This window comes from Streptopelia decaocto (genome assembly GCF_964273445.1).
Source record: "Streptopelia decaocto genome assembly, chromosome: 5".
NCBI classification, from domain to species: Eukaryota; Metazoa; Chordata; class Aves; order Columbiformes; family Columbidae; genus Streptopelia; species Streptopelia decaocto.
In genome coordinates, this window is record NC_138659.1 from 69,429,977 (window position 1) to 69,441,484 (window position 11,508).

The window sequence follows — 11,508 nt, forward strand, 5'->3', positions numbered from 1 at the left end:
GCTCCCTCCGCCGCGGCCTTCCGGCTGCCGAGCGCCTGCGCGCCAGCCCAGCATGGCCACGCCGGCCAAGCGGCGGGCACAGCCACAGCCCCCGGCCGGGGAGAGCGGCTCGGAGTCGGGGTCGGAGCCGGAGTCGGACTCTGAGGAGGAGGAGGAGGAGAGGATCGATGAGGTGAGCGGGGGAGCGCGGCCTTGGGCGGCGCGCAGAGCCTGCGCCCGGCCTCCCCTCACGGGCCCCGGGTGACCCCTCTCAGGGTCATCCCCTGACACACTGTGACTAAAATCGGCTGGAAAACGCTACAAGTAAGGAGCCGGGCTGGGGAGGCCGTGACCGGAGCTGTTGGGGAGCGGGATGTCCCTCTGAAGCCCCTGGTGGGTCGGGCCCGGCGTTCCTGTGGTAAAGTGTATGCCGTTGATTGGTGAGGTAAAATGTACTCGGTTAACTGTTGGAGAGTCTTAATTTTTTTCTTTTTTGAATATTGAAATCCCCGAGGCCACAATCACTTGAACACTCTTGGCCCTCGGGTGTGTTCTGTCCACATCCGTTCTTGTGTGGGACTGGAGGCAGCCACTAGAAAATAATGCTTTCGATGCAGAAAATTTGTTTTTATTTCCTTTTCCTAGAAGAATGGGTGGAGGGAAAATTAAAAAAAAAAAAAAAGAAAAAACGCTAGATCTCAAGGAAATGAAACTTAATTTCTGAGCACTCTGTGTATCTGCACCCGGACATGTGTGTAAATGCATTATGTGGTTGTGAAACACAACACTGAGGGAGGAGTCGCCTTTCTAGGAAAGGAAGAGATATGCCCTGACTTTGAACTCTTATTAAAATCCCCGGACGATAAGGTGATATGTCATTTTCACAGGGTTTAAAGGGGTCAAAGAACAGAAGTATGTGTGGGTTTCAACTTGGTACATTTCAAATTAAGTATTTTGCTAATTTAATTGACCTAGCTACCATTTCACTTTGAGTTAATTATCTTCCTTTTTCTTAGATGAGGCCTTAGTTAGCTTATGTTAGCAAATAAAACCGAACAAACCTTTTAAAAAAACTGTGTCATGATAAGAACTTGGGGTTTAATTGTGTTATCAGTCATACTAAGGTGATGGAAAAGCAGTTCCAGTTTGCTGGAGATGTAGTATACCATGTTAAATGGATACTTAGTTTGAGCTGACATATGTTTATGAAGTTCTTGACTAGCACTGTTAGTACTTTGTGTTCTGTTCAGTATTCGTAAACTGATACAACATGTTGCACTAGTGTCTAGGCACTGAAGTTAAGGCTAATGGCAATAATACCTTTTTTAAAGTGCTCAGCATTCCTGCATATTATATATATGTAGTATTTATATATATTGTAGTGTTTGTGGATGAAGTTTCTTCAGTTTGAGGATGGTTTCTGTGTGTCCTGTACTGGTGTGCACTGCTATGTTTTATTTGCAATTGTGTATGTACCAGGTAAAACTTGCAATATAAATTATTTTAATTTAGTGGTCCAGCTTTTGAAGATGATATATCATTATTACATCTGTTTCAGTTTGGAAGTCTTGATATAAAGATATATCGAGTTTCCCTCAGTCCTTGTATAAGACACCAAGGTGCGTGTTGCTAATATTAAAGAAATGTGCTGAACATCTATAACTGTACAAACTTAGAAATTTGTGCAGTCATGTACTTAAAGGGTATACGTTTCTCTGTAATTCTCGGCATTTAATTTTTGCTGTATTAGCCTTTCCCTTCACCTCTTTCCACTTCAGGTGGTAAAAAGACAATCTCTTCATTTATGCAGATGTTTTCTTTATAATAATGACAATGTGTTAGTTCTGTCAATCTGAGAACAACAATATGATCACCAAATGGGGCCTGGTTTGTGTGAAAGAGCTTTGCACACTGCTGTATCGTTGTACCGTTGTACGTAGCAGAGTATTGTTGCACAGTAACAGGACAGGACACACCAAAATATATGATGAGTCTTGATTTGCTTGGTTTTTTTAATAGATGAAAGATGGAAGGTTTGCGAACTCTCATACCAGGGTGTTATTTCGGGTAGTGGAAAAGCCGTGAAGCAAAACCAGTGTTAGAACATCTAGTGCTTCTGTGGTTTATATCAGTTTTATGGCTGTGATTTGCACAGCGTTCAGAACCACTGTAAACTGTGTTTTGTTCAGAATTTACTGGCTTAATCATTCAGTGGGAGCCTTGAATTTTAAAGCATTTAAAAGGTTCCTGGATGCCAGGAATGGATGCTGTGTGCACCAGAGATACAGTCTGTTTTCTTATATAGGTAGCTTCTCAAGTAAATAATGTGTTCTTGATTACCTCTATAGAGCTTCCATGCTTTACTAGAGCATCGAAGAATATCCAAACAAGTCTCATGATTTTTATTACCCCCTCGAAGTGACTGTATACCTGTTTTCTACGTTGTAAATGAGCCTTTAACACTGTTCTCCCAGTGAACAATAAAGACCATGACCTCGATGTGGGCTTGGAGGGAGTTATGGTCTTAATTGGTGACAAAAGTAAGGCTCAGATGTTTAGATTGTTCAGAAACTGGAATCCAAACTGACAATTAAAAGACAAAGTAAATTTGGATGATCTCAAACAGTGGCTCACAGAAGAACAGGTAGGCAAGGCAACCTTGGCAGGTGGTGCTATTAACACAGAATACCAGTAAAACTGTTTGGTAGGCACACAGCGTTTGTTCTGGAAGGAGAAGCAGGAGTTCACATTCTGGTTTTGCTGTGACTGAATCTCATCCTGTGCCTACTGAGCAGACTTCCAGAGTGGGGTTAATGATACCATTAGGATTTGAGGAAATAGCACAAGTATGGGTTTGGATGTAATTATTTAAATGTCCACAGCAATCTTCATCTTTAGCCAAGGCATTACACTCCAGTCCTGCAGTTTTAAGAGTTTAACTGCCTGGATCAAGCCTCTCTACAGTAAAAAACTATTTGGCTACAGTAAACATAATTGCGTGAACCAGATTGCAGGAATAAAGCAGTGAGTTTGTTCACAGCACAATTTGTAAGTTAGCTTTTAAAAGTTATTTTCACAAGTGCTCTCTAAAGATTCCAGAAGAAATTATTACTGTAACAATTGCTGACATTACTGAAATATGGAAATAAGTTCAATTTCTGATGTTGACCATTACTTATCTTCAAATTTCCTATAGTTTAGCTTTGTTTTGATATAGCTCCTTGCAAAGCACGTTTGATTTTCTCTGTTTTACTTCTTCATAGGAAGTGAATATTGAATTCGAAGCACATTCCATGTCAGACAATGACTACAATGGGATAAAGAAATTACTGCAACAGGTACTTTGACTTCTTGTTAGCTTGGTTTATATGTCCATTAATAAATAACCTCTGAAGAGTTACACAAAATCATCAGTTCACATTATCTGTATTGATTCATACTTTACTGCACTTCAGCTCATGAAGATTAAACAATTACAGCCACAGTGAACGTGTCACCTTCACCATGGTTTCAGGAACATTACTCAATGAACTGTAGGGCTGTTGTTCCACAGTGGGCATAATTTTCCCATCTTCATTGTGTCACTTGGTGCCCAGAAGACTTTCTTCAACTTTAATCAGTTTCCTGGAGGTTTTTGGTAAATTACAGCTCTTAAAAAACAGACAGACAAGTAATGTGTCTGTTCTTTTGCTGTTTCTGTTGTAAACCTGTGCTCAGCAAGCACTCACATCATACCAAACTCAAAAGGATACCAGCTCTGCCAAATGCCAGCTTGTGAAGGGTACAGGAGCAAGCACTTCAAGGAGCTGATTTTTAGTCTTTACAGTATTATATTGAAGGAAGTTAAATAAACAAACTCGCTACATGGATATTAAAAATGGAACAGAGAGTTGCATCACAACTTAGTAAAAAATAAAGACAGTAATTTCTCTGAGTGGCCCGTGATATATCATCAGGTCTAAAACTTCTTCAAACTTGTTTCTTATTTTCCAGTTGTTTCTAAAAGCTCCTGTTAACACGGCTGAATTAACTGATATATTAATACAACAGAATCATATTGGAAGTATCATCAAGGTAAGACAGAATTTACTTTTCTAAATGAAGTACAATAGCTTTTTGTTGAAATGACATAACAGACTTTCAGAAGGGGTTCACAATATGTTTGGGATTGGAAGGGACCTCAAAAGATCATCTAGTCCAATCCCCCTGCTGGAGCAGGAACGCCCGGGTGAGGTCGCACAGGAACATGTCCAGGCGGGTTTTGAATGTCTCCAGAGAAGGAGACTCCACAACCCCCCTGGGCAGCCTGTTCCAGTGCTCTGTCACCTTCACTGAGAAGAAGTTTCTTCTCAAATTTAAGTGGAACCTCTAGTGTTCCAGCTTGATCCCATTACCCCTTGTCCTATCATTGTTTGCCACCGAGAAGAGCCTGGCTCCATCCTTGTGGCACTCACCCTTTACATATTTATAAACATTAATAAGGTCACCCCTCAGTCTCCTCCAAACTAAAGAGCCCCAGCTCCCTCAGCCTTTCTTCATAAGGGAGGTGCTCCCCTCCCTTAATCATCTTTGTTGCCCTACGCTGGACTTTCTCCAGCAGTTCCCTGTCCTTCTGGAACTGAGGGGCCCAGAACTGGACACAATATTCTAGATGGGGTCTCCCCCGGGCGGAGTAGAGGGGCAGGAGAACCTCTCTCGATCTACTAACTACCCCCTTCTAATACACCCCAGGTACCATTGGCCTTTCTGGCCACAAGGGCACAGTGCTGCCTCATGGTCATCCTGTTGTCCACCAGGACCCCCAGGTCCCTTTCCCCTACACTGCTCTCTAATATGTAATTTCCCAACCTATACTGGAACCTGGGGTTGTTCCTGTCTTTGTTATTTAAATGCTTTCTTGCTTTTTGGCTTTGAGAATAATTCTTCTATGGGAGCTGAAATTTTTCGTGCCTGCTTTCAACCAAACAAGGAATTTGATTGATTATTTTACATGTGGAAGGCATTTCACTTTTCTTTTTGAACTATGGTGTAGTAGAGCAACGTGTAAATGCTGTAGAAACATTTGTTACCATCTCCATAAGAAGTAGGACCTTGTGATTTCCCTCTATGTGGAGAGATATAGATCAAAAATGTCCTGCATGCAGTTTCCTTTTGTGCAGAGTTCTTTGGGCATAGGTAAGGATCCCAGAATGAATTCTGAGCAACTTCTGCCGTGGCACTGGAGCACTCTGCCAAGGCTCTAGAGTGACTCCTGGCCAGGGAAGCTGTTCAGTGCTCTAGAGTGCTCAAGATGCCATGGCCATGCTGCCTTCAAACCCAAAAAAGCTGCCCCCACATCGCGGTTGTGCTGTTGTACCATGTTGCATGGCATACTTGCTATACAGTTTTTCCACTTGCCAACAGTTTTTCCACTCGAGTCTAATATGATCCTTATACTACAACTACATGATGCCAGTTCTTTCCCCAAAATTTTAATTGCAGGGTTTTGTTGAGGTTTTCGTTTCACTCTCTATCAAAGCTCTATTGCCCTATGGATTTTAAGACTTTGCAGGTTTATTTCCCTACATTAGAAACTGAAAAAAATTGGCTTTGCTTAAGATACTGCCATCCGTTGTACTGAGATACTGCTCATTATATTTGAGCTATCAAATTTTAGTGTCTCTGAAAGATCCTGCTGTAGAAGATACATGACCTGGCTCTCTGCATAGCTGGCTCTGAGTACGCAGACATTCAATGATGCGGCACTTTCATAACCGTAACCAGAATTTGTAGGTTGCCTGTTTGTACAGATTACCTAGATGGTTGTCGTCTGCCGAGCATCCTCTGGAAAGAAAAACATTTCTTGCTGCAGAGAGTGGAAATAGAATGTCAATGTGAGTTGTTGCTTTTTCTTTCATTAACTAGCAAGCAGAAGTCCAAGAAGACAGTAGTGACGATGAAGAAGATGATGATGAAGTCTTTGGTTTTATAAGCTGCTTAAACTTAACGGAAAGGAAGGTTGGTACTCCTCATTAACATCTAGACAGTAATGAGTGAGTCTGCATCCTGTTTTTTTGCCTTGTGTAACAAGCCTAGACAGCTGGATCGGGATTTTTAATTCCTCCATAGAGGACTACGGTCTTAAAGCTGCACATCACCCAGCTTTCTTTTGAATCTAGTCTTGTATAACTTGGTGAAGGTCAAACATAAAGCAAAGAGTAGAACAGAGAGTTAAAACTGGGTCTAATAAGTAGTCCCAGGGTAACTGAGCTGTCAGCCTCTTGTATTTCTTCACTTTCATCTTTCACAGCTTTTGAGTTCTGCTGTTGAATGTACTGATGCTGCAGCTCCTCTCTGCATTCCTGTCAGTTAGGAACGTTTGTTTGCCCTCAGCTTCAGGGTTGGTAAATAAATTCAGATAAATCGTACAGTGCTTTAGAGACTGCTTAAGGAAATTGCCAACAGGCCTGTAGAATATTCACCTGAAGTTCACGGTCAAGGTTTTCTTGTGTAAATAGTTGTTCTGTAATCTAATGAAAATGTACCTTTTGATTCTAGGGTACACAGTGTGCTGAACAAATCAAAGAGCTGATTCTAAGTCGGTGTGAGAAGAGCTGTGAGCAACATGTAGTTGAACAACTGAATAAGATCCTAAATGACAGTACTAAGCCTGTGGGTCTTCTACTAAGTGAAAGATTCATTAACGTCCCACCACAGATTGCTCTGCCCATGCATCAGCAGCTTCAGTAAGTTTGGGGTTTTTGACACGATGTTGAACAGTAAATTTTTTCAGAAATCTTATTTGTATGGAGCTATGTTAAGACAGGTGATACTATATATATAAGACATGAACAGAAAAAAATATTTTCATTTCATATAAGATCCTCAGCTTATTAACTCTCTAAACTTCCAGACAGAGGGAATAATTTAAGAATGTGTGCTGTTTTACTGCAGAAGTAGTTATGTGTATATTGTAGTTTGTGCTGCAGATTATTTTCATGTTGATCTAGTAAATTTTAAAATGAGAACCTTTCGTAGCATGCTGATAACAAGCAACTTGGATGTTTCTGCTTATGTGTTAATGTCTGGCTCTGGAATGGAAGATTTGGATTTAGGGACAGGAGTTTGGGCCCATGAAAACCATATGCAGTGTTTTGATCAGTGTCAAGTAAATGAGTGAAGGAGGTTAAGTGCTGCTTGATCTCTACTCATTCATAGATTTATATCATACACTGAGTGACAGTAAGTAAATAAATCCACTGACACGCAGCATTACATTGTTTTAGTGCCATGTTGAGAACCAGGAAATTGTGTTAGATAAGGGACTCCAGTAATTAAATGAAGATTTTTTTCTTATTTTCGCTCATGGAGGTAAGATTAGAAATCAGAGTAAGTTCACTGTTGTCATGGCTCATTGAAAAAAATAAAATAGACCTTTAGGAATTACTATTTTAATATAGAAGAAAACATGTAGATAGGGTTGGTCAGGAAGGTTTTTAAAGAAAGAAATGAGGCACTTAGAATCATTTTGAGACTCTCTACCATGAACAGGATTTGGGGAAAAAGGTTATGTTGTGAGGTGTGGAAAGACATCCATATTTTTATTGGTTTAAAGGTAAATAGTATGTTTGAGTACTACGAATGCGTGTGCAAAATCTATGTTCTGTGGCACTCGTGAAAGAGTAGGCTGCAATATGAATATCCTTTCTATAATAATAAATTATAAAGTTTACTTATACACTTGTTGGGGGTTTAAATTGTCTATGTAAACATGTATTTTTAAATTGTATGTGTAAACATGTATTTATCTTCAGGAAAGAATTGACTGAGGCACAGAAAACAAACAAACCTTGTGGGAAGTGCCACTACTATCTCCTTATTAGCAAGACCTTTACAGAAGCCACAAAGAACAATTCTAAGAGGAAGGAAGGGAGAAGTCAGCAAAAGGAGGAGTTAATGTTTGCAAATGCAGAGGAAGAATTCTTTTATGAGGTAACGTGATTTTTTTTAATTTAAAATGTTTATTTTTATTTACATATTAGTAAAAATGGTGTTTCACCTTAAATTCAAGGCGACTTTTAAAAATATAAGATCATGTATCTTTTATATTAAATTTAGGGGTTGTTAGAATAGTATTGAGAGATGAGTAAGCAACCTGGTTTTGTATATTGAACACAACACCTTTAGAGAATCACAGAGATGTTTGGCATCCATAAGTCCAAATTATTAAATTAATCCTCTGTGTTGATATGAATTTACTGATACGTTACTTGTATCAGGTCCCAATTAACCTGACTGTAAGCTGATTTGGTGTAGGTTCCACCTGTAGCAGCGTTACTACCTGATAGGGTCTGCAGTGCTGTGAGGATAAAAGAAAAATTCAAGGAATACCTGAAATAAGCAGAGATTTCAGGAGAAAGATCAGGTGTTACTTTGTTTTGAGGCCAGTGTCTTGGCCTCAAAGAATTAACAAGCTCTTTCCTCATAGCAATGCTGAAGAGATTGAACTGAATGTAATAATTGGCAGACTTGTTGAAATATGGTCAATGAGGTGCCCAGATCTTTAGCATGATCAAATGCCCCTATGTAGTTAGTCCTGTGTCAGAAAAAAGCAAACTGCTCTTGTGGCTTTATTTATGTTTGGTGATGCAGTTTCAATGCATTTCTCTCGTTTCTTTCATTTCCCATGAAATTTAACAGATGTAAAGCTCTGCATTTGTGATGTTGTTGTTGTATTATGTGGAAAGTTGATTTATCTGTTTGCTTTTGGATACCTGTTACTTTAGAACATGCTCGGAATAAACTGCTTTTGAAGATCCAGCCAAGTAGCTATCACTCCCCTTTTGTCTCTGTTCTACTCAGGACAAGTACATTAATAAAAGTGCCTAAATACTGAGATGAATATATTACTTCCTATTTTGTGAGGCAGCCCATCTACACAGTTGTGCTGTTCGCAAGCCAAATCAGGAGAGAGGAAGATGCGGGAAATTAAATTAAAGATGTACTTTGAAATGCAAATACTTTTTCGTTGTTCTTTATTTTTTTAAAAGCCTTAAAACTATTATTCTACAATATTATTGCTTTGTCAAGAGCCCATTATTTGTCGTTTCTGGCAGTGCCTACAGGCTAGAGCACTTGCATGTGTATCATATGGTTAACGGCGAACGTTTCTGTGTGTAATCGTTCATGACATTCTCTGTTGGGGGCTATGATATGGCTGTAATTTTATTTCTTGGGAAGAAGAAAAACGTAAGTGAGTGCATTCATCGGGAGCTGTAGGGAATGCTATTGCAGACTTTACGTGGTAACAAGTTTGGGATTTTCTTTTGTATTCGTGCCACAGCAGCTTTACCAACTGAACTTGAACTCTATGTAAACGTGTTATTGAAGCACTGAAGGGGAGAAGCCTGTGATGCCCCTGTGTCCACGGGTGTTTATGTTCTAGAAGGCCTATTTTGTATTTATCTCTCTTTTGTTATTTTGGGTGGCATTTTAAAGATTAATTGTGTGCTTTTATCTAAATTGCAATAATTTTCAGACTCAAACCAAACTCTTTTTTTTTATCAACCTGTCTAGTGTTTTTAACCAATTTCTTTTAAACATTATGGAGGATATTAGATTAAGTGTGTCTCTGTATTTAATAATGTATATGTGTTAAATTAGTGTTGAAGTGCATATCCTCCCTGGTCACACACAACATTATTAGGTTGCCATGAAATAGTATTAAATGCAGTGAGGCAGGCATATAAACCATATAAACCAGAGAGAAGCCTTTCTGTACTTGTCAGTTCCCTGTGCTTTATTCTGTTCCTTAAAATGTTAGTGAGGGAGCAGAAGAGAAGTTCTGTTACAACCAGACTTGAAATTGATTAAAGGTTTAGGGCCTTCATTGCTCGAATTGTTTGTTGTTGAGCAAAACCACTCAGTTAATTTGATGGTTCTTCCAAAAGTAAATTTACAACCTTGAGATAGTAAATAGCAATCCTAAGGGGAGGCTGGATCTTTACTTTCCTTGTAAAGGGAAGAGGTTAGATAAGATTTTCTACTTAGGAGTTCTGTTCATGCTTCTTAATCTGACTCGTGTGAGAACTAGAAACATTTGTTAGGAAAGTTCTTATGCATCAGACATTTTGTCTTGGAAAGCTAGTCAAAAGGAACTGTTCTCAGTATATATCACTGAAAAGAAATAATGTACATTAAGGACAACCTACCTATTTGAAGAAGCAACCTTTATAAATCTGTCTTTCAGTGGCTACAGCCATCTAAAGGCTTTCCAAGAGCTTTTTGAAGTTCTGCTCAGGATTCCTATTAGTGCCCATCCCCTTAATATAGCCTTTCTACTGGCAGTGTAAAGGAGGGGATTATTGTAGCACATATACTTACAGGTACGTTAAGTTTTAGTACTCTGAGCAGTTTTAGAGTAGGCCACGAAAAGAGCAGAGCGTGTTCATTGCTACAGGCTTTCTGCGTGTTTTCCACACCGAGGTGTCATCTTCAATGCAAGCTCTGTGCTACCTGCATTCTCTCGCTGTTCATTTTGTCTGGGTTTTGCCTGATCTGCCTGTTCTGAAAATTACACAGCTAGTGGTTTGCTCTTGTTCCAGGGTTACATGTTCAGTAAGAGCCTGATATTCCTGTTAGTGTTCAAGGATCCCTGCTAGTTGGCACAACAGCTTCTAAGGATTGACATTTCTTAATTTGATAACATGGAATGAGAGTCTGTTTTGAAACGGTCTAAAATGACACACACTAACCATATAAAGGGGACATGGATTTTTTTTCCCCCCATAAGGTCTTTTTTCTGATATTAAACCATGATGATAGCAAACATTTTAGAAAATAATATGCATTATATAAATTCTGTGAAAAGCAAATAGTTTAAAGCACCTGGTAGTGGATCCTCTTGTATGTTTTTTTGGTGGGCCTTTTGAGAGGGAAGGAAACAGCTTCTTAATAGGCATCTGCATAATAAGTTAATTATTTTTACTTGTTTAGATGGTGTATTATCTCAATGCTGATGAAACATTTTAATCCTAGTGCATTTTTTTCTGTTGTTTAGAAAGCCCTTCTGAAGTTCAGCTACTCTGTGCAAGAGGAAAGTGACACCTGTTTGGGTGGCAGATGGTCCTTTGATGATGTCCCAATGAAGCCTTGGCGGACTGTTATGATAGTTGCAGCTGATGGAATGGATGTAATCATGGAGAAACTCAGAGACTATCTCTCACTCTGAACTTTCCTGGAGACACCGTTTTTTATAAGGCAGCCATGCAGAACTGTGACTTCACAGTATTTTCAGAAGACTGCAGTTGAGTTAATGGAATTGTGCTGCTCAAATGCTTCCTCTGTACACTTAGAAGACAAGTAGGTGGTACAACGGAAAATATCCATCAAAGTAATATTTTTAAATATCGTATGTTATTATATTTTGGTATCATCGTTAAGCAGTCAATAAAAACCCAATGTTAAAAGGAAACGTGAAGATCTGGTCAATGTGTTTACAACCAAACCTAAACAGTATATTTTTGTTACAAAAGAATGCATGCAACTCCT

The 11,508-nt window shown here is 39.3% G+C and overlaps 1 protein-coding gene across 1 annotated transcript; it reads left to right on the forward strand.

The window, feature by feature from the left end:
- The first annotated feature begins 32 nt into the window (after window positions 1–32).
- On the forward strand, window positions 33–11,431 carry BCCIP (BRCA2 and CDKN1A interacting protein). Its single transcript, XM_082054573.1, has 7 exons — window positions 33–172; window positions 3,243–3,317; window positions 3,973–4,053; window positions 5,884–5,976; window positions 6,517–6,704; window positions 7,773–7,950; window positions 11,018–11,431. The coding sequence occupies exons 1-7, from the start codon at window positions 53–55 to the stop codon at window positions 11,186–11,188; spliced, it is 906 nt and encodes a 301-aa protein (XP_081910699.1). The 5' UTR covers window positions 33–52; the 3' UTR covers window positions 11,189–11,431.
- The last annotated feature ends 77 nt before the right edge of the window (window positions 11,432–11,508 follow it).